Source organism: Polyodon spathula, chromosome 9, assembly GCF_017654505.1.
Source record: "Polyodon spathula isolate WHYD16114869_AA chromosome 9, ASM1765450v1, whole genome shotgun sequence".
Lineage (NCBI taxonomy): Eukaryota > Metazoa > Chordata > Actinopteri > Acipenseriformes > Polyodontidae > Polyodon > Polyodon spathula.
Genome location: NC_054542.1, coordinates 31,232,800 through 31,260,443, shown reverse-complemented (window position 1 = coordinate 31,260,443; position 27,644 = coordinate 31,232,800). Strand labels below are relative to the sequence as shown.

Sequence of the window (27,644 nt, the reverse complement as noted above, 5' to 3'; positions counted from 1 at the left end):
ATAAATGATGTGTTCTGGTAAGTGCCTTTTTAAACTGATTTCAGAACCAGATAAGCCATAATGTCACCCTGTTGCTCGCACCTTTCCGCAAAGGACGGTAACTACACCCAGCTTTCCCAGGAGGCTAGGGTGCTGTTTACACCTGTCAAAGTTTTCTGAGCTAAAGTGATATCGACTGGAAGTGGTATTGTGGCCCTATTATTCAGAACCCCTAATACTTATAGTAAATTACCAATAACTGCCAATTTAATTTCACTACATTTTGATATATTATGTTTTATGTGTTTGTAAAAAAACAACCTCACAATATAAATAATTAACGCTTTTTATATTGCGTGACATAAATTTATATTAAATAGATATGCAATTGCATATAAAATTAATGTTAAATTAATATTTAATAGATATGCAATTGATATTAAATTTACGTTAAATTATTCCTTGCTACTTTCCATTAAATTTAAGTCAGCTTACCTTGTTCTGTCTTCTCTGCCTTTTTCTTAGACGGAGAAACTCTTTGTGCTGCCTAGAAACAAAGTTGACCCCCGCGTATTCCAGCAATGCAGCAAACACAAACAGAAGACACACTGCCATCCAAATATCAATAGCCTTCACATAGGAAACCTGGAAAATAAACACAGATCTGTAGGTACTGATTCATCATGGGGTTGCCCCCTGGAGTTTGACTTTTAAATAGACAGGGAGACATTCACAAACCCCTTTACTCCAAGGTGTCATTAGCACCATTTGAAGTTACAAAACTTGAATTAACAACCTAGATATTTAATTGAACACATTCTTCAGTTGTTTAGAATTACTCGTACAAGGGGAATCCCAGAGTGGCTCATCTAGTTAAAGTGCTGCCGCTGGGAGAGCAGGATGAATCACATAGCTGGACAGTGCCAGTTCCCATCCAGGCTGTGCAAAGAGGATGAACTTTGCTGGGGACTCCCAAGGGGGAATCACGTTGGCTCTGACGGTCCTGGGATGGGGGATGGGAAACCAGCAGAGACTTTTTCTCCTCAATGCGCAACAGCAAACGCCACTGGCCAGACATCAAGCACATTTAAGTGGATAAAAAGTAGGACTTCTCTGTTCTCCGGGATTGGTAGCCTACCCATCTCTGCTCTGGATTGCTTGGCATAAAAGTGAGCTGGCTTCAGGCTTGTGAGATCAGAGGACACTCACACACCCTCAGAATGTCTGTGCTCTATGGGGACTCAGTGTGATGAGGAGAAAAAACATACTTGGACATTCCAAATTGGGGGAAAAATAAATACAAATATAATCGTCACTCTAAAATTAAAATAATAATAATAATAATAATAATAATAATAATAATAATAATAATAATAATAATAATAATAATAAATAAAAATACAAATAATTAGGGTACTCATACACTGTATTGTGTTTTCTGTTTGATTAACTATGGGTATGAAGGAACCAAACATGTACACAAGATATTTAATAGTAATTGTGGCAGGGCAAATCCCTGCCTGACAAAAATGTGCTGGTGGCTGGCAGGGATAGAGTTCATTTCTGTCCGTGCAGGATAAATGAGTGTGGGTGTGGCTGAGCTCACACAGACACAGGTGTAATTAATATATTTAATTTGATGACGTGTTTAATTGTTTTGATTTAATTTGTGTCACCTGCCTGTAATTAAGAAGAAATGTGTGGTTTAGAAAAAGGTTGTGTGTGTGTTAACCTTTATTTGTGTTTGCAAAAACTGTGTGTTTTGCAACCTGTAAAAGGCTTAGCCGTCTTGTTTTATAGTTTAGGGTTGTTTCTTTAACAAGTTTAGTGAGCACTCGAGGTGGGAGTTAGGCTTTTGTTTGTTTTAGTTTGGTTTGTCTTATTTCTGTAATAATAAAATTGCACGGAAGTGATTAAAACACCTCAATCTTGTGTCTGGGTCTTCTGCAAAAGGGATACTGAACCTTTCAAGAAGTGAAATCTTTCACATAATTTAAATACTTGCTAAATATTGGTATACAGTATGAGCAACAATAGTTGGTCAGTACTACACTTTTTTTCAGATGGGAGTGGTGCTTATTCTTAAGCATGACTTTTATTGATTGAAAATGTGGAAACACACTTTACATTATTAGCAATACGAACTGTTATAACACTCTGGCTCATTTAATAAAGTGTTAGTTTAATGGTGCAAATTGACCCTCCAGGGGCTGGTGATGTGCCATTATCATATAAAGATGCTAAATCTCTTTCCATTTACAGTTTTACACAAACCTGTTTGTTAAATAAAGCCGCAAACATATTAACCCTGTTATGTACTTAAAGGAGTGCCAAAGATTTATTTTTTATTGCCTCTTGTTAGCTCTTATTGTTATCAAATAATCCAGCGCACATTTGTTTCCAGTTTGAATTAAAATTGTGGCTATCTCTGTACTTCGTATAATACTGGGTATCTCAATATGGGAGTCATGAAGTTATAACGACAAAAGGCACTGGCACTGCCAAGACTGTTGCCCAAATGCTGGAACTGCTAACAGAGCAGCATTAGCCAATGTAAATGCAAAGTACCGCCGGTAGGCCAGGAACATAAGAGGTAAGCAATTTCATATTGATGTTTTGACTGTGTTTGTGCCTTCAGTGGTATCTGTGACAACACTGATTATCTCACTGCTGGATTAACTCCTTCACCAGCAACCAGATTGACATGTGAACCTATCCAGAACTAATTAGCAGTAGAATAAAGTCATAAGCACACCTTTAAAAAAATACTTGACACTACTACTTGATACTTGATACTAAACTTAAGCCACTCTCTGTACTGTAATGCTTCGTTAACTTAAGAAGACACGAACACTGATGGATATTGCGTTGTGGTTTGCACATGTTAATGAGGTCAAACTTTCGGGCATCAAAAAGTTGTAAGACTGCCAAATTCTGTTTGAGTTAGTTTTGCACTGGGTAAGATGTCAAGAGCATCTGAAACATTTATTATGCTCAGATGCACTTCATCATATTCGTTGTCTACCTGTCAATTTGTGATTGAAATCTTGTTTTACATACCACGATTTGCACTACTCTTAGATTAAATTCAATAAGGTAGTTCAAGGTTACAAGGATACTCTGAACCTCTGAAACCAGTCGTGAGGGTTTTTAGTTCTGTAAGAACAGATTAATGATGGTATGTGGTGGAAGCAATGTCCAGTTGAGGAAAGTTATAAAGGGACCATTCTTGTACATCAGAGGATGTGGATCCACATAATTCAATACAATGAGGAGCTTTCTTTCTGAACACAGATTAAATTTACTGAAATCTGCATCATAAAAAAAGAAATGCAACTAAACAAAAGCAGCAAGCAAGATGGAGAACTGTGTGGCTTATCAAAATCTACTGCCTGTATCTCTTTAAACGCAAACACATCACACGCTTGCACAGTTGTGTTATTCCCATTCCTAGGTCATGTCAGCCTTTCAGTAAGATAAAAGGAACGTCTGCTACTTTGAAAATAAGTCGGCAGCAGAAACCATTAAGCATTGCTTTATAAACATTTTTCAGTGCTAGCCAAGATATAAAATAGGTGGGTTTACCAAGCTTTTTGCTCTAACAGTCAAGTAGCAGATATAGGGTCTTGACATTATATACGGTGTGAAACTATAATGCACTCTGGTAATTCACTGTGATGGGTGTATTCATGAACAAATCACTAAACCCGGTTACCTCTCCTAAATAACTATTTGAAACGTTACCAAATTTAATTTAGTAATATTACATATACTTTTATTGACTGTTTTATTGTTATGAGTTCTATACATTTTAATGCAAACATATTAAATTCAGCATTCATTTCTAAAAGATATGTCTTTATAATGCATATATCAATTCAAATTTTCAGCATTGGATGCTAAATAAAGTTTATATTTCATGTATTTGTTTTTGAATAAATAACATATTGGGTCATGTGAGATGAGTGTAGAATCTTTTAAAATATTTTATTTTGCATGTCTACTGTTCGCATTTCCTTTTCTACGTATTATTAAAATTTTGCATATAAAAAATGCTCACTCATATAACACACAGGTATCCCAAGTACATTTTTTTCAATATGTAATGGTCACATGCATATGAATCATGTAGGAAAATGATATAGCAATTAAGTAACCGTGTGTGTGTGTATGAATTGTATGCATGCCTATGAATTGAGGATAGGCTGGTGAATTGTGGGACAAGAGCAAAGGTCTCATACAGCAATCATTGACCCATGTGAGTAAGCAGACATTATTTGATTGGAAATCCCCTCTAATAAACTTTTCCTTTAGTTATTATTAGTTACCTTAGAAATGTACTGTATACAGCATGTAAGTTCCTGCCAAAAAGGCACCTGATGTTGCAGAATCCACATCAGATCACATCTTACTCTGTCAGGCTTGAGTGAATGTTTGCTCAACCAGTGGCTCTACCTGTGTTAACCAGCTGCATCAGTTTACTAAATCAAAAATGTGTGTGGCAGGGCAGAGGCCCTGCTGGTGTAAATGGTGCATGGGAAAATATAAGGTTGGCAGGTATGGCGTTAAATCTGTCCCTGACAGCAATCACAGGTGTGGCCATTCTCCAATTAGGTAATTGAGTGCTAAGGGGAGCTGGCCACATGTATAAAAAGGAAGCAAAATCCTTTGTTGGAGTAGTTTGTGCTGTGATTTTTGTATTGTTTAGCAATGCTGTAGTGAAGGCTAAGGCCCAGCCTACACATAGTTATTTTGTTTACACCTTTTATTTTGGCCCTCATGCCGTGTTTATTTTGCTCCTGTGGTTAGTGTTATTTTGTTAAATAAACCTGTGTATACAGTACATTTGGGTCTAATTCTTGCCGGTAACCAGCCTGTGCTGTGATGCTACCCTGTTACAGTGCTATTAAAAGATTTCTCCTTTCCCAGATTTTTTTATACGTAATATCTAGATGTCTAAAAACATTTTTGGCAGATAATGAAACAAAACGCAGGGCTGAGGCATTAAACATAGGGCAGCATTTTGATGTCAGTGAAAAAGCAAAGGCAAAAACACATTATTGTTAAAGAATAAAACTATTGTGTCAGTAGGATTTTTGCTTTGCTGTAAAAAAACAAACAAAAAAAACAAACAAAAAAAAAACAGTTATTCTTTTGAAATATTGATTTTGCTCTTGCTACAAATAACAGGGCCCCCAATACCAAAAAAAAAAAAACATGACATTTGTAAACACAGCACAATGTCATTGGCCAGCATCCTTTAGAAGAAAATAAACCTCTGAATTTGAAAAAATTCTTCTGCTTTTTCATTGCCAGCCCTGCAACTATTGTGCTGTACCCTTTACTTATTTTTTGTATCTGCTTAATTTGCATTTCACTCAATAGATTTCTGTGTGGTGGTGATGGCTATCACCCAAGTGTTTCCTCATCAGTGACCATGATACAATACAGATTTGTTAAACTAGGACGGTTTTGTGTGAACCTTTCCCCCACAGGCACATAATCTATTCTTATAACACTGCCAACACAACCAGGCTTCACAGAAAACGAGCGGAAAGTCAACAGTAAAAGGTTTTAGCCAAAGCCACATTTTTTCTATATTATTTAGACCATACAGTACGCGTTGAGTTTGTGATGAAAAAATAAACAAATAAATGCAGTTTTGCTGTATTGGCATAACATATAATATGTTGTTATGGTGTATTGCTATTTTACATTTCTATGATTAGCATAATTCATTACAATACATACATGAAATGACACCAAAAGAAACAAGTAGAATTTCCATTTATAGTAACGTTTTAAAGACTAAGAACCATAACAATATTATTGTATTACTGTGTTGTATTTTCCAAATTAAGGCTGTAGATAGCAGGTGCACACATTTATTATAATCACTGAAAGCTCATATGCAGAGTTACAGGCATTTTAGACTTACAAGCAACCTCCATTCCCAAGGGGTTCGTAACTTTGAGGTTCTACTGTACTATACTGTACTAAACAGTAACTCAGCTGTCAGTGTTGAGGAACATTTGATATTATACCAGTTATAACAAACTATTTTGTTAACAAAAAAAAAACTCCTCCAAGATCCAATAAAGTTACATTTCTCCTGTTCTTAGCATAACTATGAAAAGAAGCAGGTCTCTCTCTACAGTATGTCCAGATACAACCTCATGGTTGTTACGTAGCTATTATATTGTATTAAGTTTTATTATTGTGTGTATGCACCCAGACACTAAAGTGTTAAGATAAAATGTTCTACCAGCTTTCACCTCAATAATAATTATTTTTTATTTTAGTAAATGACAGTACATTTAACTTTTTTTATGTTTATCTTGTTTTGTTATCTCATTCATAAGTATACATGCTCAATAAAAAGCATTTAAACAACTTTCTCAGTTGAATCATAAATGCTGATGATATATCTTACTTTATATTAGATCGTGTCTGATTTAGATCAGGTTCTATTGTTGAAAAGGAGTGGCATGACTGTAAAACACTGTCCTACCCATTGCTACCTCTAGAATGTTTTGCAAAATGATAAGCCTGTCAGCTAGCCATTTGGAGTAAGCTGTTTATCTAGTATTTATTTATTTTTTATTTTTTTATGGAACATGATCCTAAAAATAGCAAAGCAATTAACAAAATGGATTGCTTTTCAAGCAATCTTAAAATTGGCTTTAAAATAGCAGACATTGTAGTGTTGTTAATTGAGAACAGATTTCTTAAATGTATGACCTGAAGCATTTGACTACTAAAAAATGTTCACTGTGCTACAATCCAGATCTGCTTCAGCCTGCCTGCCATCTTTACAACTACCAGTTAAAAATAATACATCTAAGGTCTAGGAACATCCTTTTGAAGTAATTTTGAATTGGGTTTAATTACAATACAATTATGTTCTAAATTACTTATTTAAGATGGTGGTGAAATATAAAAAAATCACATGATTTTCCAATTCCTTTTTAAAAAAAACAACACAATATTGTATATAAAATGACATCACAAGCCCCCTGCGAAAGTTGACTTAGACAAACTATTGCAGCTACTGACTACTGATTATTTTACATGGGTGGGCATAGATATACAATAAGAAAATCCTAATTAATCTGAAATTCAATTAGTACCACACAGGGGAGGCAAACTATGTAATATCCCACACCCTGGAGGGAGTATGAAACATATAAATCTGTTACAGCTGAACACTTGATGCTGAGCTACTGAATTAATGACTTGTACAAAAGATATCAAACCCTATCTAGTCAACAAACACCAGCCACAGTTACTTACTCAGTCATGTAGTTCAGTGCTATTCTGTTGATTGGAAGCTTTGTTTAATGGTATTTAAATCAGTCATTTGCTGCTATACTGCTATTCTATTTTACCAAACAAGAACTCCAGCATGACATCTTATATGATATCCGATATAAGTGATTATAAACAATCTATAAATATGTTATTAATTATGCTATTAACAATTACAGAATACGAGTCGAAATAATAAGACTATTATCCACTTATAACGGATCCCTAAACTAAAGTGTTACCTGCCATCTTCCGTCATATTATGTCAGAAGTCAATTAAATGGTGAGCACACGCTATTTACTTTCTTAAAATATCAAGATACTACATTATTTTGTTTCAAGCAATTAAAAAAAAAAAACACTTTTATAAGGTGGAATGGTGGAACACTTAAACTACATCTGTAAGTGCATGGGTCTGAATTGAGCAGTGCCACTGCCTTCTACTGTAAAAAGCTCACCTTAAAACAGAAGTACAGTATGAACAAACAGAATACATTGTTACCATATACTGACAATTCTACATATACAACAGGAGGGCATTCATAAACACTGTAATGAAACTGAAAAAATAGTCATGCAATTCTTGCAGTAAAAACATGGCAATGTGAATGCCATCATCGTGCCGTGTTTTTTTTTTTTTTTTCTAATCTTATTACATACTAGAAATCTGTTACCTACCTGTGTCAACATGCATTAATGTTTTCATAAAGCATTGCTTGTTCTGACTTTGTGTACTGTTTGAACAAAAGCCTTTGAAGAAATGACTACCATTTGGATCTCGTGCACATTTTTTTAAGTCATTCATTTTATTTTAAAAGAAGTTACCTTTGTGCTGATGCACAGCTACCTGTTACACAATATGAATATATAAACAACATCCCACATACATTCATACAGTAATTATGCAATTTACTATTATATAATGTATTTACCATGCTCTATGAAATGTTTACTATATTTTACCTCACCTATCTGTGATTTACCAAGATTTCATTATGCTTTTGCCATGGTACTAACTTCAAGCCATAAAATCTAAGCAGTTTTGATGTGAAAAAAATGTTTGAAAATCTCACCTTAAACTGGTGCTTCAACAGCTGCCACAAAAAGCTACTTTGTGCTTGATGGCCCTAAAGCGTATCAGCTGTATTCCCAAAGCCCAAGGTGGCTGGTATATATCCAAGATAAGGAAGTATTTAAAGTTGACTGGGCCAAAACAAATGTAAAATGCTATCCGTCATTCATGCCAGCTCTAAAAGTAAAATGTCTGACATCGGACAATTTCGCTGTTATATTTATATGTCCTGATAGAACACCAGCACAGATAGGTCTGATTAAATTGAGCATGAGGACCCAAGATTTTTTTATCTTTTGGCTGTAGTGATACAGATAATACTATAAATTTCAGATTACTATCAGTGATGACAGATCATATTTTTTCATTGTGTTTATGTCAACTACTGCTGACACTATGGAAAAATAATTGGTCTTGACTCAGGACTCGAATCACAGTAAAGTAGAGAAACTTATTCTGACCTTCATGAGCAGTCATGCATGTTACAGAAGCAGAAAAAAACAAAAAAAAAAACAAAACAGCTTTTAAATTTCCAAATCTCTGCTTTATTTCCTGAACGGAAAAATGCTGTTTTATTTCTTACATCTGCTCTGCGTTGCTGCTGCACATTGTATTGGGATGGTCAAGTATTATGTCAAGGCTCTGGTGACGTGATCAAAATGCTAATTTCTCTCTCTCTCTCTCTCTCTCTCTCTCTCTCTCTCTCTCTCTCTTTAACATTTGGCGTTTAGCATATATATTGTAGCATGCATGGGGGAAGGCAGCAGCAGGGCTGGTAGCTGACTTAATCACATACAAAGAAATAAGCCTGATATACACTCCTTGCAAAGGAGACGGCTCTTTTGTACAGCGGTATCGGCACTATCCTTCAGTACGAGAAGTCCCGGGTTCGCGCCCACCCTCCGTCTGTGTGTGGAATGCCTTGCCAAGTTTGATGCGCCTGCCTGCGGGAACCTATTTCGCTACATTGGTGTCAGAGTGGACGAAGGTACCCTGGCAAGCATTCGTCAGACTGTAGCCTGGAGGCTGGCAGGGGAGAGTGTAGCATGCATGGGGGAAGACAGCAGCAGGGCTGGTAGGTGACGTAATCACATACAAAGACATAAGCCCGATATACACTCCTTGCAAAGGAGCCGGCTCTTTTTGTACAGCGGTATCAGCACTATGCTTTATATATACACTGCATGATGCAATTCTTGAATTTCGCTTATCAATACAAATACAACATTGGTTATTTTAATAGAGGTTAACATTCAGTTACTTACACACATGAAAAGAATTATTCAATTATGATAATTTCCTGAAGTTGTTCTGAAACTTTTGATATACTTGCCATGACAAGGGAGTTGCTAAAATCAAAACACAATCAGCTTTTGTCTTAGCTTCTGCTGTGCTGGCATTCGTATATAGTAAAAGCTTATGTGACATGGCTAGAAAGCATTAGGAACCACTTTGCAGAGTTCACACCCTTTAGGCAGACCACACTGTACCAATAAAGGAAGGTAAACAACTTCTGGAGAGCCAAAATGTACTCCAGGGGTTCAAAGATGAAATGCATTGAAAATTATTTGTCTGCACAACAGTTAAAAAAAAAAAATCATAGACCTGTAAATCAATACAATACTTCTGAAGAGAGAAGCCCTTGAAGATAACTAGATTTGGGTTGAAGAAATACGATGCCAGCACAAAACACATCATTTGTATAGTCTCATTCTTCATTTTTTTTTTTTTTAAAGATACAGTTGACATTAAAATAACTATTCATAGGACCTTTATGTATTTACCAGTAGTATTATTACAGAAAAAATGAGTGTATTATATCATCAAGATCTGGTAATCTGATCAGTTGCTAAATCACCCAAATTATATTTGTTTTGTTAATTGGATTTTCCAAGCTGCTAAATCACCCAAATTACATTTGTTTTGTTAATTGGATTTTCCAAGCTTTGCAAATTTTATCCATAAAATTAAAAAGTCATGATGGTTTTTTTTTTGTTTCTTTAAGTTGAAAACAAACTTTGAAATAATAAACTTTAAAGCAGCACCAAATCATAGGGTTCTGATAGCATAAAAAATGGTATCATGATTTTACTCTAAATTAATCGATAGCTAGTCTCACTAGATAATATCATCTGTGTATCACATATAATAAGCAGAGGAGAACAAAAGGCTGTGGACCCAGGCTGTCAAATTCATGGTCCCTAAGGATGTTGCTGCCAATGCTGTTTGATGCTTGAAGCCACTCTAATGAAAACTCTGTGCAGAGACATCACATTATAGAGCCTTTTGTCATGGCAACCCTTTTTTTCAGAAATCACCCATCCACACTTTGTATTTAACAAGAGCCATTAAAAGGGAAGATGTTTGAAGTCCTAAATAGACTATCTGTCCTAACAGCCATTTGAAAACATGATCACTAATTGCTGCAAACATATGGACTCTGCATACATCACTGCAATTAATTCCCAGGTAAATCACAAAACTAGGAGACTAGTGCAATTTGCAACAGTTGACTGACCTTTGGAAGAGAAGCTCTGGAGCCTGAACTTTGAGTAGTCATGGTTAGCACTGTTGTGATGCCCAGGGCAACTCTAGCGGGGGCAGCATCCATGTTAATCCAAAAGGATACCCAAGACAAAATGACAATCAACAAGCTTGGAATGTACATCTGGATTAAATAATATCCCATCTGCCGCTCAAGGTGAAATTTAACTTCAATGCAAGTGAACTTTCCTAACAAAAAGAAAGAAAAACAAGCATTCACCATTTTCTCTTGAAATTTAAATGTCTGTTTGAGTTGGGGGGTGGGGGTGGGGGGCTGTTTATGTTTGCACAATGTAAAAGGTTCTTCAATGCGATCAAAGACAATATTTCCATAAACCTTACCTGGAGGATTCTGTCATTTGGTATGTATGTCTCACATTTAGAGGGATAACAGAAGAACCCATTTGAAACTCTTAAAACCCTTATAAAACATCATATTAACCTAGATACCCTACTGGATGTTTAACTTTTATATTACAGTCATTTACATGAGCTTGGTTGTTTTACACCAGAGAGGCTTTAGTTGGAAGAGAGGCAAGTTGTGAAGAACTTAAGAACTACAGAACATACCTGTGTTATAGTGCTTTGTGCAGTAACCAAGCTCCTTCTCATCTTTCAGGATAAACTGTGGCAGGGTTAAACCATCAGCTACTTGCACAGGACTTTCATCCAGCCATTCAAAGATCAAATCATTCATTGTATAACCAACTAAAGAAAACAAAACATTTTGGGGGGTATTATGTTGCAGTATGTCATGGTGATAATTCCCCTGTACAATTATAAATACTGTATGGGATTTTTCCTTGTTTCCCTCCCTTCTGGCCATGTCAGAAAGTGGCTAGATGGGAGAAACTGGGACCGTGCCAGTCACAAAATGAAAGGGGCTGATCGGCTCAGCTTTTCCGCAGTGGATATTTGTCATCATCTAAGGCAGTTTTTAAACAGAATCTTTGGAAATACAATATTGTCAGATATGTCTATATATATATATATATATATATATATATATATAATCTGATATATATATATATATATATATATATATATATATATATTATATAGATAATATATAAATCTCTGGATGTAAATGGAGACCCATTATAAAGGCTTAACACAGTAAAGGCATAACCAAATGTAATAAAGCATAGTGGAAGCATGGTAAAGCATAGGTAAGATTTGTAAAGAATAACCACTTATGGAAGAGCTTATTAATAAGCATGGGAAACCAGGGTAAACTGTTAAATGCATAGTATAACAATGGGAAAAGTATGGCAAAACTGCAAAAATACCTTGAAAAAAATAATGTGATAAACATTTAAGGGTCCGAAACAGACCTAGAATCAGGCAAAGGGCAATTCTCCAAAGTAAACCATTGACAGTTTTAATGTCACGCATTTAGAGAAATAATTGTTAACAAAGCCTGTTTCATATTTGATGAATTTACCCTTATCCATTCGAGTACAGCTTTCTTCATATGATTCATTGAGAAGAGGCACGCAGAAAGCTCTAATTATGATGTCTGACCTATTATCTTATTTAAACATTGTCACATTCAAGCATCTTTGCACATCACTGCAAATACCTGCTGAAATTTTGCAACCTACATTTGGAAATTGCGTGATGTGATTCTGCAGTTTGGCATCTTAGTAATTCTGATTACACCAGTCATTTTATTTGAAGGGCACACTTTTTGACAGTTTAGCATGATCCTGCACATAGTTATTTAATATTGACTACAGTATCAGCAATAAATATGATTTCATTTATTTATTTATTTATTTTTTTCTGGAATGAGTGAAGAATAAGATCTTTTATAATTTAAATGCATTTTTGTTTCCCTTTTCATAAAACAAAAGAACCCTGGTTTAATACAGGGTAGGGTTTTAGTTATAACAGCTATTTTATAGTTTTGTGTTTGTGTGATGCACTGGTTAGTTGTACCTCAAGGCATGGGTTTACTTTATTAACAGTCAGACGTATTATTAGTTCAATCAATGCTTTTCAGACCTTCAATATGTGTTCAAACACAGTAAACTTTCTCAAGATATTGTCTTGATTTGTTAACATTCAGGGACATTGTATGTTATAAGGCAAATCATGATCAGGTTGTTCCTAATAAAATATTATGTCGACCTGCTTTGCATGCTAAATTTGTCACTTGTACACATTACAGGCTGATATGTTATACCTTAAAACAATTTGCTTCTATAAGTTACTAGGGTCAAATCTCGCTCTAGCTTTTTTAATTTTTCTGCAGTACTGATAGACTTTAACTTTTTTATTCGACCTGGAGTTGATAGTAGTAAGTGTTTTTACTGACGACCTTCAAGAAATCTGTGTTTTATATGATGTGTGCTGCACACCAGTGCCCATGACACTGAAACGCGGTTGCTGGTCTGCTTTGAATGAATTTGCATGATATGAAAGGACAAACAAAATGTATTATGGAGTGGCACGACTTGTTCACAAAATGCACTTGTGTGGAATACTTATTAACAGCCATGTAACCAGCTCTTATCAGTTGTAATGCAGCTGCTTAGAACTGATTAACCATGACTGCTTATGAATGTACTTCTGGCTACATTTTTTTCTAAATCAATTATTTTGAATATCTGAGTTGGGCAAGAAGTTTGATGTTCAAGTGTCTCTCAGGAAGTATCACAAGCTCCAATTAAATACATTCTGCAATTAAAACAAAGAAATACAGTGGTTTACATATCAATTTAACATCACTGAGCCAAGTCTAAAGAAATGTTTTAAAAAAGCTTGACTGGAGCCTACTTAGTAATGTTAAGTAACAACTTTTTGCAAAGCTGCTTACATAATCTCCCTGGTGCACATGAACACGAAACCCGGGATTACTCAGTGCAGGAGTCAGCAGCATCACTGACACATGAGTCAGTGTTATCTGTATTCGTGGGCTGGAGAGTGATTGATGATGAAGCTGGTATTCCAAAAGCATCTCATAAACCTTTTCCTTTCTGAGGATCACATGTGGAACCTTTTTGAATATAGATGGTTATTCAATCACCATTTACTGTGATATACATACTGGCTTTACCACTATGGTACCTTCAATGAATAACAAACAAGACAAATCCTTAGAAGACTGTAACGAAATAAATAACATAAAAATGAAAATGTGGAAACACTGGAAGTGCACCTGCTGCTGCACATACCTATTAGAAGCTAAGAGGCCTTTGATGAATGTTAAACTTGGCACAGCCTGCTGGCACTAAATACCACAATGTAATGCTCAAATGCATCTTATTAAGTGCTCATGAACGTGATTATCATAACATACTTGTAATATTAAGCACTGCTAATGTTCAGCTACACACTAAGGAATGGGAGGATTTGTAGACACTCCCTCCACTTGAGTATGCAAATCATTCATTCTTATATGGTAACATATTGCAGCAGTATTAAATCATTAAGAAAATGACCCTAGTGTCATTTACATCTTTGCCTGTCTTTCACTGGTGTTTTCTAGTTTTAGTACATCCTTGAAACTTATTTTAGTTATACTCATGTGAAATAACTTACAGCTCTCCAATTGCATTGCACAGGTCTGAACGTCCATTGGGAAGTTTTTCAAGTCCATTGGACAGGACAAGATGAGAGTCAGTCTAAAACAAAAAGGTCAAAGCTTAGATTCTATTTAAATACATTGTGTGTTCACAATCACAACAATCCTAGTCCAAACAATCTAAATACAACACATATACTATTTATTTACTGGTGAAGTCCATTTAGATATCACATTTTACTTGCAATGGAGATTCTGGCTGTGAGTAGCAACATAGTGTACATGCAGAATATAAATCACAGTAGCACGAACTTGAAACAAATATTGTTTTCACTGCAGTTATAAGCTTGTATGGAATTTATTTCACAGCTTTGGTGACCAGTTCTTCCACTGAATACTTTTCTATTTCTATTTATTTACCATAATTTTACTCAGCTGGTCATTCCTGATAGTTGTCTTATGGAGGTACTGCTGGACTACTATGTGGAGATCTTATATGTCAGTCTGAGTGTTTAAGTTTGTAAGATACTTAGGTAATTCCCCAAGTATGCTACAAAAAAATAAACTGACTAAAATGCATTTTGCATTTAGAGCTTTCAAAAGCTCACAGTGATGTACAATAGCATAACATGGCATTTTGATCTGTTAACTCCAGGGGTATATTTAGTCCGGTGTTATATGTTCTCAAAGGAATCCTATTTGCCAGAAGCACAGTGATAAATATTCTGCAATGCAGAAATCTCCAATTGCTCAACCTAAAATCCAGACCTTACAATTCAGCACAACAATGAACACCCACACAGCTTGAGTCATTTAGAACCTTAAGCAGAACATTGTCAATCGTTTATTGTTGTCTGCTCACACAACAATTGAAAAAAGTTTGGGGAGATTTCCAGGTCTGCTTCATTCCTGAAATGAAAATGTTCTAAATGGCAATGAATTTACCGTTTAAACCACATATTGATTTCCACTGATGTTACAACTGTCCTAAAACTTGGAGAGATAATGTGTGTGAGGGGAGGTTCCTGTTTTTGTTCCTATATATATATATATATATATATATATATATATATATATATATATATATATATACATCTTTTTATAAAAGTAGGGTGTATGTTATTGTTGTTGTACATAGTAATCTGACAACCCACATTATAAGAAATACACTAGGAACCAAAGAACAGCAATAACCAGCACAATATGAAGAAATATACAGGAGATTTATATTTCTTTACAATACATTTATGTAATATGATTACATGTGTGATGATTTTTCAATTGAAAGCTATACAATTAATTAAGAGGAATTGGAGCACTGTTAGGTAAATGCAAAATTGCGAATTCAGATCAAAATATGGAATAGTGCACTCATATCAACAGAGTAAATGAGGCACTGTGCAGCCCTAATTAGTATGGTAGTATTATTATATCTATAAGGGCAGCGCCAAAAAACTAAATATGATATTTGCAATGCTTTGTTTTTGACGGAATAAAAGTTGTTCAGTAATATTTAGCTGCTCAGATCCATGTTTAGAGTAGAAATATTAATAATTCTAGAGACATAATTGGGTTTCTTACAGAATATATATATTATATAATATATATAATATATTATAAGTTATATTATATATATATATATATATATATATAGAACTGCAAAAGCTAAAATAAAATCTTTTCACTTTCATTAAGGCATCTGTAATTTACTAATTATCCATTTTCAAATTTAACAGTGCTTTAAAATTCTACCCCCCACCGATGAAGATATTTGCAATTTCTAACAAATGTGTGTGCTGCATACTGTATGGCTGGTGTTCTGTACAATCACGACCTAAAAGCTTTGTTCCAGAAAATAATGATAATAGAAATGGAATTCCAGGACATATCAATTTTCCTATCTTCCTCTGAGATTTCCAAATCTTTTTTTTTTTTTTACAGAGATAATAATATATCTTACAGAAATGTTATTTGCTTGGAATACAAGGCGATACCAGTACCGCATGATCGGAAGAAACCGTCAGAAAAAAGCAATTGTCATTAATATTACTCAGAGAAAACCAATTTCATTAAACTAGATATTTAGTTTTAAAAAAAATAAAGGTGGATTATGGCATTCTAAATATTTTTATTTTCGGTAACATTTTAGTTTCGGGATCCAATATAAGTGGTTATCATTCTATAAAAATGTTTTTAATGATACTATGAACAATTATAAAATATGAATAGAAATAATAAGAACATTATAACACACTTTTGTCATTGTTTTTTCTTCTACTGTTTATAACCTCTTATAACGGATATAGTCTATTTCTCTTTTCAGGTCTGTTTGTCTTTCTGTGCCTGTGTGTCTGTCTGTCTCACCAATTGTATGGGGTTATTTTGTTTTTGCAATACAGTTATTACACACTTTTGCCATTGTTTTGTTTTTGCTATTGTTTAGATCCACTTCTAAGGGATCCCTAAACTAAAGTGTCACCTTGTTTTCTGCTCCAAATAACCTTTTTCTCTGAAAGTAAGCCTTGGTTTACAGCTAGATGTGTATTTGGCAAAAGAAAATCGGAAATGAATATCCATAAACATTTTCTGCTGTGCATTTCCATTTGCTGTAAAGATGTGCAGCTTTCAAAGGAATCAGACATGTACTTGAATGGCCAACTTTCAGGTAGTCTGTAATAGCTGGCAAAACTTGTGGGGCTTCGGGTCCAACACAGCAAAAAGTTACAGCACTGTTCTAGAGGATATAGAAGCTTTAATTCAACCCCTTTTCCTTGATGTATGGTATATAGTGCTCTGAAACTTCAGGATATATAAAACTGCAGCAGGGTAACCCTAAAACGTTTTCTTATGTTGTTAATGCCTATACTGTCAGTATACTATTGTCTATAACATCTCATAGGTTGCACAGGTTTTGTCTGTCATCTAGTAGAAATATAGTTTATAGAGACAGTTCTAGCGGTCATACGTAAAATTAAGGGCTATTGTAGAGATATCACCCTACCAATTTGTCGTAGCAACATTTTTAGGACGACACCCCAACCCTATAATTTATACTTAAATAAAAGAATTCTATATATAAAAAAATATTTTCTGGAATTATACTGCATTTCCTAAGCGTACTAAATATAGTAAAAACCCTTATTCTGTTCTCATTCACAAGTCATCAATAGTATGAGAAGAAGTTGGCTCTATGATAAACTCTGTATTGGGTAATCTATAAGAATATCTGCCACACACTACAGCTTCCACTTAAAATTTGTAAACCATGGCAGCTAAATGAGTGGTTTTATGGTGGGTTATTATAAAAGAGGCTACATGACTAACAGGGAATTAAGCTATCAATAGCTAGCAATCCAACAGCTGATGAACAAACTCATATACACAGATGTGTAGCTTGGTCTGACTCCAATCACTGTACATCGCCATAAAAAGCCAGTTAGCAAACATTATTATAAATAAGTGCTTGTCGGTTTTTATGTCCATCAGACATTATATTAAGAAACACATGAATGCAAATTACAGATGCTATCAACCAGTTGGATATCCTTTCTTTCTTACCAGAAAAAGCCTGGATGAATTTATTGCCAGAATAACTTGTACCAATGTATACAGTAATAGTAATTATAAAGAATGCAATGTCTACTGAGCATTGTGACCATGGATAATGTGCATTACAATTAGGCACGAGTACTTTTCACGAGGGTACCCGTGCCGACCTCTAATTACAATGTGCCCATTGAGAATGAAACTGACTTTCAAACTAGAGATGCAGGTTTAATATAAATCACAATGATGAAGACATTTCTTTGTCTGATTATCCCAAATGTATTATTGAGTGACAGTATTATCTAAGTACCTTTTATCATTAAACATTTGACCAATGCTGAGGAATACAGACAATAATTAAATACAATGTTCACATGGCTTTTAGAAACCAGACATCATCACAAATGATAATGTTTACTAAAAATGATTCTGACAGTTTAGATGGCACATGGCACACCTAAACTGGTGTTAAAATGCACGTTGCTAATTAAACCAATTAGTGTGTGAGTATTAACAGTGGTTATTTTCTAATCATGCAGTTTCAAATAGGGATTCTCCCTTACTCGACCAAGTGGACACAAACCTTATGTCAGGTTACTGATGTAAGGAGGTCATAAACAGAATTGACAGTTTGGCTTGAGGAAGTATGTATCAATTTGAATATCCAATTGATGTTTTTACAGTGTGAGCTTACAATGACTATAAATAAATTGCATTTGAATTAAATATACTGTTTTGTTGTGATGAACAAATGTATATTGTGTATGTGTTAAGGACAGTGTTGTACAATGCTCTGCCGTTAGGGATTCTGTGCCCTGTGGATGAGTTGAAATTAAGTTAAAAGCTCTCACACCTTTCTTGCGGTGTGGTCGCCGATATGCGTCCAGTCCACCCTCTTTATTGTCATCACAAAAGCATTTTTACCTTGACATTTTCAGACACAATTCGAAACTGCTTGTTTACCAATAACCATATTACTCACCTTATACTGTACAAAACATTTCCATCTTTAAAAATCCTCAGTAGCTTGTTGTCTGTTGTCACGTCATGAAAGTTTGCGCCTTTCTCATTGGCAAAGAACAAGTCAGGCTTCCAAATAGAATCCAGCATAGAGGGATCCAAATCCAAGGAATCATCCGGGTATTCACTGTAGGCCAGTCTGGGGTCATTCCATTGCTGTCTCAAGAATATATTCAGTCGGTAGTCCTATGAAAATGTCATGTGTTACTGAAGAAGTTACTGATGCTTCAAATGTGACATTCAATGATTTCCATATTTAAATCTGATTTAACATTAGCAAAGATAATTTTACTAATCATGACGCTGTCAATCAAGTCTAAATGTCGTGTAGCCTAAATGTCATATTCTAAAATCTTGAGACAGATTTGTACCTTTTCTTCTAATATAAAACTAAATGTACTTACTGTGAGAAGACAAAGTTACTGCCTTGAAAACAAAATTGTTGCTATGAATTATTTCTGAGAGGGAAGACAACCTAGTGCAATTTCCCAGTAAAAGGACATTTTCTGTTACTGTGTAAAATGCACTCCATCATTAAATTAATTTTCTGTGTAATATTACAATCACAATCAGAAAGGTAATGTTATTAGAATTGAATTTAGCTAGCATACTTTATAATGGGTTACAGAGCATTTTAGTTGTGTGTGAGGAATAATGAACAGCACACTAATCTGGTTATGGTGCGAGGAGGTACTTTTTAATTCATAACCAATAAAGGCTTTTTGTAAAAAGATTTTTAAAACCTAGGATTGCTATACCCTAACAATCCAACTGCATTCACTAACATCCAAACATTTTGGAAAGTAACCGAAAACAACAATAATTTCATATAGTATAAAAAGTACTATAAAAAGTGAAAGCCCCGAAAAAAATGATTTACATAAAACTCGAAAATAGCTCAAAATAAGCACCAAAAAATGAAATTAACAAAAACAGAAAAACAGAAGCCCTAGTTATATTCTACCTTATCTTACGTATAAATAATTGTGTAACCCACTGTTCAGACCACAAATCACTGAAGCATACACTATTGTAAAGACAAAAATAGGACTTGAACTTATTTCACTTGGTTGACATTACTTTGCTTGGTTTCACTCTTTGGGAAATTAGACACAATAAACACAACTATCCATTAAGCATTGCAATATAAATATAATATATGTAATTATTCTATGGAATTTGTCCCACAGGAGGGAATCCAATCTAAAAATCCTCATTACCTGTTTTTTAAAGGCAAGTTGTAGGGGATAAATATTCCCATTAGATGTGTAAGATGTTGGTATGCAGTTATGAGTAATGTCATTCTGAAATGTAATTAGGAGATCCGTGCAGAGATTGCCATTGATTGCCATCATGTAAAGTCTGTTTCCCAGATACCAGCATCATTTACTTTCAAATATAATGTATACAGCACAATGCCATCTGAATGACATGTTGCTGACTCCCACGTGATATATTTCAAATAGTATGTTTGTTTTTTTTAAATGTGCCATGCAGTATGCATCTGTGGTCATTTGCACAGCAATAAGGGAGTACAGACCTGAAGTAAAGAACACTAACAATATTGGAAAAAAGGGTCTTTTTTCAGTTCTGATAGTACTGAACACCATCTAATAATAAAGCCAGACTTTACATTAATTGTCTTGGTATATTACACTGTAATAACATGGTAATTACACATCCGATAGTGTAGTTACAGTACATTTCAAGAGCATGCTTAAGCATGGTATGAGAAATGTTCACAGGTACCAGTGTATTTTATTATTATATTGTATTTACAATGTAACCACACGTGCAAATACAGTGCAATTCCAATATAGTTAAAGATACATACATCTGGTTTCACAGACCCCAAATAGCACCAATCTTACTACTTTACCTCATTAACAGGTAACATTAGGTAGCCCAAGCTTAGTGCTTCCCAGCTGTTAATGTAAAGTGTTACAGCAATATGTGTATACTGTATATTGCAATAAGTGTATACTGCACCATAATAAATGCTGACAATTATGATTTATTGTTTATAAAAAGTATATGCCTTTATGACACTGGGTTTATCATAAAATAATAGGACTCAGAGGATTCAATATGACGTATTGAACCCTACTGAATTAAGTAGGGCAGACATGTCCACTGTTGTATAATGATTCGGCAATGCAACATACACAATTGATGACTACGTTCATTTAAATAGAAATATATGCATTGCATCAAGATATACCTACATATATATCTGGGGGAGGGGCAATGTTGCATTTAGCTTGATTTTATCTTTTTTCTTTGTGCAATAATTGCTACTGTATATATAAAAGAGGGAATCTGGTAAGCTGACAAACAGCACAGTCCGTACATGATGACCTCAATGATAAGTCCAACTCACCATTGTAGTCTCTGCTATTGAACCAAAGCTGTTGATAAATATGTTGCAGGTAACATTTACAGGAGGACCTGCAAGTTGAACAATAAATAACACATTGACATTTTTTTTTTGTAAAAGCATCAAAAAAGACTTTTCCAGCTGCATTCTGACACTTACCATTGTGGTCTCTGTGACAGATCCAAAACTGTTGATAAAAACATTGCACGTAACGTTTACTGGAGGACCTGTGAAATGCAATGAAAATGTTGCAATACATATTGAAGCAAAGAGGAGGTTTGCATCACATCTGTACAATATGTATTGAGGTGGTTTTAAAATAATGCTTATGCAATATCAAGATATCTCAGAATGGTATTTTGTTCAAACCTATCATTCTTATTATGAATGGTTTATTGTTTGTAATTATGACAGTTGTATTCAAATATACACTGGTTATTTTCAACAACCGAAATATGTTCAAATTGTTATTTTACTTTATTGTCTGACATACAGCACTGGGATCTATTTTAAAGACCTAAAAAAGCCCAGCTTACCTGGATTGAGCAGGGTGTTTTATTTAAATGTTTTCAAAATGTCATTATAAATATGTTACTTCAAAGGAGATTTGCTACACAACTACAAGAGCCAGAAAAAACTCCCAATAAGCTAGACATTGAAATAATGAAAATAGAATACAATTGATTGAACAAATATGGGTGAACATTTTTTAAATATTAGATAGTGTAGGTATGTGAAAAAAAAAAAACAACAAAAAAAAACATTGAGAATGACATGACATAAAACTGATTCTACTAGCAAAGGTCTCCAGGAAATTCTTCTGAACCAACTGATATGCACGATTGCTTGGATCATATAAAGAGAGGAAAAACATGATATTTAAGGGGGAGAGAAAACACAATTTAACTCATTGGATGAAATGGCAGAACAAACAATGTTCAACCAATAAGCTATAAATGGGGTGTACATTTTATTATAGCCAACAAAACAAATTTGTATGGCACTGGATTTAAATATGCTATGTGTATAAAAATAGATATGCAACAAAGGCTGCTGAGACATCTTGAACAATTTTTTTTGTGTATGATCAGTACTACCTCTCCACATCTCTATAGTGTGCAATATACTTGTGTATTTCTAAGGGTTAATACTAAACTAGCTCTTTATTAACTAGTGCCCTGGTTTGATTAAATACACGCATTACCAGTTCAATATCATATTAGCTCTAGAAAAACTACAGCCAATAGACATACCATGATTTGACTGCATGCAGTATTAGCTTTGTCATTGTTTAAAGTCAATCCATGAGTACTCTACAATAGTTCTTAGTTCTCTTTGATTTTAAAGAATAAAACAACATTAATATTATACTGTACGGATATGGCCTGATTTCTCGTATTAGCCTTATTTTATACTGACAAATATGAAATGTCTTTCATGACAAGTTTTATTTCAAAGTACTCTGTCTGGTCAAACCAATCTATTCTCTCATAACATCTTTCAGAATGGATAGCTGTGTTTGGCTTTCAGGAAAACATCCATCTACTTATGTTCAATCAGCTTAAACTGTTTCACTAAAGTGAACATGTTTCGTCTCAAGAGAATCAAAGGCAGTAATTTCATAGCCAACAACACAATTAGAATATAAGGCTATTTACCAGATTGCACAACCAGCCTTAAAGTTATAAGAATAATGCAATAAGTTTTCAACAAACCTTTTTTAAAAAGAGACCAGAGATGGAAACAATAGATACAGTAGATGTGTGGTACATGTAAAAGGGGCATTTCTTGTGACTTAAGAGAGTACAAATAAGTTGCCTTTATCTGAGCTGATTGTTTTTTTTTTTTTTTCAGTAGTTTCTTTATAGCTTGCCACCTTTGCTTCAATAAGGAGATATTCTATAGGAGCTGCATCCTGATATAATACAGTCCCTCACAAGGAAGTCTCTAGTCTCATTGTGTGTTTTGAACACAGCAAGTATAAACACCTCTTTGTGTGTTCTGTGCTAGTGTGAAAGCTGGAAAGACTCAAAGAGGTTGACCAGCAGCATGCAATGAGTGAGGAAAAATACCATTACACAACAGGTTAATGTAATATCAACCCTGATGGGTTGAAACATAAATCATTGGATCCACTAGACCTGTATAAGTTTGTGTGCAACTATTCTGCAATGATCATGGAAAAGCAGAAGCGTCTCAGTGACTTTCCTCAACACAATGGATGCATATACAAACGTGTCCAGAAAACCACCAGTGGAAAGCATTGTGCAGTGTGCAACCTATTATGACAAGTTACAGATGAGCTACAACTTTGATAATGCACAAGAGAACTGTTTCCACTTGAACAATGCACAAGGAGAACATTGTTCCTACCAATTATTAAAGTTATTATCTATAAATATTTGAATACATTTATACAATCATAATAGTAATAGTAATAATGATTTGAATGTCAGTGAAAGAAGGGATGAAAAACAATAGAATATTATGGTTCTGCTGCTTAATTTTATTCTCAGCACAGATTGCCTAAATTCTGCCAAAGAAGAAGGTCATTTTTCTCCATATTCATTATAGTGGATCCATTATCCACTGAAAGGAGATGACAACAGGTCCATATAGCTATACAAGCCTGGTTTATTTCTCATCCAAAAGATGGGGATGTCAGAATGCATTACTCTCTCTCTCTCTCTCTCTCTCTCTCTCTCTCTCTCTCTCTCTCTCTCTCTCTCTCTCTCTATATATATATATATATATATATATATATATATATATATATATATATATATATATACATATATATATATATATATATATATATATATATATACAATGAAAACACATCAGAAAGTTTTATATCAATAGCTCATTGGGCACATACATAATGTTATTTATGTAGTAGTCATTCCATAATAACAACAGGTGCTCAATGCTTGGTATTTTGGTATGATTTAAATTAATGCAACAACAGCAAAAGATTCGATCATGATGATTGCCTGGTTGCTATCGGCATGATTGAAGGCGGCCTGTCTGTGAGAGGAGTTGCCCAGAGAATGAAATGTTCTTCTTCAACAATCAGCAGACTAGTCCAGAGAAACCAGGAAACTGACTGTGTGAGGGTCAAGCCACGTCCTTGAAGGCAGAGGGTCACCACACCGGTCATCCGACTGATCCATCGGTGTAATCATTTTCACACTGCAGTGGCTACAGCATGAGAAATTCCAGGAAGAAATAACCTGCGCATCAGCAGAATGACTGTAGCTTGCCGTCTGCATGAAAAGATTTGCATGCTCGAAGACCATTCAGGGGTAACATGTTGACAGCTTAGAGACAAAATTGCTGTCTACTGTGGGCCAGAGAACATCTTAGTTGGCAGCAGAGAGAGTGGTGGAGTGTTTTATTCACCGATGAAATCCGAATCTCCTTTAACACAAGAACGCCATTGGTGCAGATTGAGGGCAACTTCATTGCTCAGTGATACATTCACAAGGTCCTTGAGGCAACAGTTTTTCCGTTCCTGCAGGCCAATCCGGAAGTGTCAATTTTCCAGCAGGGCAATGCACATTGCTAGGACTACAATTGCACGAGGTCTTGCCATTGCCAGTTTTTTCTCCTGACCTGAGTCCAATAGAACATAAGGCTATGGGACCAAATTGCCAGTGCCATCCACAGGAGACAACCGTGACCAGCCAACCTTCGCCAACCTTGGCTCCAGCTGCACAGGAAGAGTGGCGAAACATCCCACACCAGTCTATCTGGAGGCTATGCGTCAACACTGCCAAGATTGTGTTAATGCTCAGGGAAGTCATACCTGATGCTAACTTTGTAATGTTTTCGTTTTGACAGTGTGCCACAATTGGATATACCATTTAGTTGCCCCTTTTTCAAGTTCTTTAGAATTAACCTCTGCCATTTTTCAAGAGTTTTTGGTTTTTGGTTTTTTGATTCTGCACTCTGGTAGACAAGATTAATTGATCAATTACTTTTAAATATATACCTAGTAAATGGTTCAACATTTTATTGTGACTCAGTTAAAATAATAATAATAATAATAATAATAATAATAATAATAATAATAATAATAATAATAATAATAATAATACAGACATACAGTAGTGGATAGTATGCCTTCATGTTTCCTCCAGGTTTCCACCTTTTCATTCTAAAGTTATAGAGGGTATTTTCAATTAAGTCAGTATTATATACTATTTTAGCTATTTTTTCAACATTATATTTTACTTTTATAATATCTAATTGATAATTATTTTGTGAAATCATCTAATCATTTTAGTGACAGCAATTAACTTTTATTAAAAGTCGCTTGCTTTATTTTAAAATAAGCAGCTCTAAAGTACAGTGTCAGTTCAAAATTTCCAAACCTACATAATAAAATAGCTAGCATCCAAATAAATCTCATCTATAGTTATTTCTCTATAAAGCCATGGAACTATTAAGTGTTTGTTTATCTAAAATGCCAGTAAAACCACAGTAATCCATGTTATTGTACTTTTTGAGTCTTCTTTATAGTATGCTTGTGGCAGAGCAAAGCTCTGCCCTTTAAATTGGCAGGGATGGGGTTAACTTCCCCTACCTGCCTGGGTTTATTATGTTCAGGTGGCTGGGGTTGATTAGTTGATTAGGCTGATTAACGATCAATCAGCGCCCAGCCACCTGATATAAAAGGAGGCCTCTGCTTCTCATTTGGAGAGAGGGAGCTGAGGTAGCAGGTTGGGTTTTTTTTGGTTGTTTGGAAAGTTTGAATCCAGTGAAGGCATTGCCCATCCTGGAAATTGTTATTTTTGTAAGTTTTGCTTTTTGTCTTTCTTTGTGTTTAAATTGCTTTGTTTTGGCCCTTGTGCCCTTTCATTTTTGTGTTTATTTATAATAAAAGTATATTTGTTTGAACTGAAGTCTGGCTCTGGGCCTCTATCCACTCACCAGCCTGCCACAATGCTATACATTGCTTAACTGTAAACATTATGCCTTTCCATTACTGTTTATGTAAATGGTGCTGCAGCTCTTGAACATAACCTAGCCCGAAGCACTGTGCTGACTTTCCATGATTGCACACACAGCAAGGTGTTTCTGTGGACTTGAGAGGTGGTGTGAGGTGAAGCATAGGTAGTGGGAGGCATGAGGGGAGGAAATAATAGCTATAATAAGCACAAGGAAATTAACGTTTGATGAATGGGGGTGATGCAAACACAAATCTTTCTATTATAACAAGTACATGACTCAAACTCCTAAAGGGATTTTTGGTTAGCTATACTACATTTTTATGACGTTTTCAGTCACGCTGAGAGCTTAAGAGAGCTGTCACTAAATATAGTGTTATATATTCGTTTCCTGTGCTTTTTAAATGCAAAAAATTAGCATGTGACACAGACCTTTTGAAGTGAGATAAAGTGGTTAAATAAAGCAATACAGGTGCTGTCACTGTTCTTGACTGAAGTGGTTAGAAGAAGAAATAAGGTAAACCAACTCGAGGTTACCCGTTTACATGTCGCCATTGGCAAATTTTAATAAGGTATTTGTGCAAGAGACAATGGTCTAGAGATTTATCAGTTTAGTTGCTACTGATTGGAACCAATGGGGCATCAATTATAATATGTATTAAAACAAACTGATTAAACATTCTCTGTATACAGTATGTTTTGTGAGTGGGGTCAGGACAACATCAGTTTCAATAAAAGTATTCATCATTTGAAAAAATATACATATATTTACCTTTACATTATTACATTTAATTTAAAGGAAATGTGACCTAATCAATGAAAAAAAAATTATTACAAGTTAATTTATGTGATCAATCTGTTAAAACCCCATATTGATTTATATTCTTTTCCCCACTGGCACATCCGACCCGTGAGGGTTTACGGGTACGGGTGGTTCTCCACTGGCTATTTGTCGAGCAGAGGTAGAACCTAACCGTGAAACTCCAGCCTCACAAGACATCTGAATCCGGCTGCGAGCCAAGCCAGGGGCGGAGTTAAGGATTATCGTCATAACGATGCATCAGTCAGTACACTCCAAAAAGACAAACAACAAACATGATAGGCAGCAAGTGTGATGAGGAAGTGCAGGCTCTTGTTTCTCTGTGGGCAAATAGAAGTGTTCAGGAAAATCTGTAGTCGTGCATCAGAAATGAAAAAGTTTATGCCCAAATTTCAATTTGAAGCAAACGGACATAAACCGCGGGTATGGTACACTTAACACACACTCAAAAACATTAAATTCTACCAAATTTCTCATCCTTGACCTTTATTATATAA

General features: G+C 34.9%; 1 protein-coding gene across 6 annotated transcripts in view; it reads right to left on the bottom strand.

The window, feature by feature from the left end:
* LOC121320660 (glycine receptor subunit alpha-2) overlaps window positions 1-27,644 on the bottom strand; it is a 37,054-nt gene that overhangs the window by 5,456 nt on the left and 3,954 nt on the right. For 2 of the 6 annotated variants that reach the window (XM_041259195.1, XM_041259199.1), the window contains exons 3-8: window positions 21,379-21,446; window positions 18,961-19,184; window positions 14,450-14,532; window positions 11,474-11,611; window positions 10,878-11,092; window positions 475-624 (exon numbers count right to left, since the gene is read on the bottom strand). In XM_041259195.1, coding sequence (XP_041115129.1) covers window positions 475-624; window positions 10,878-11,092; window positions 11,474-11,611; window positions 14,450-14,532; window positions 18,961-19,184; window positions 21,379-21,446 — 878 coding nt within the window. Of the gene's footprint in view, window positions 1-474; window positions 625-10,877; window positions 11,093-11,473; window positions 11,612-14,449; window positions 14,533-18,960; window positions 19,185-21,378; window positions 21,603-27,644 lie in introns of all 6 variants that reach the window. The other 4 variants (XM_041259201.1, XM_041259200.1, XM_041259194.1 and 1 more) reach the window with 3 other exon arrangements.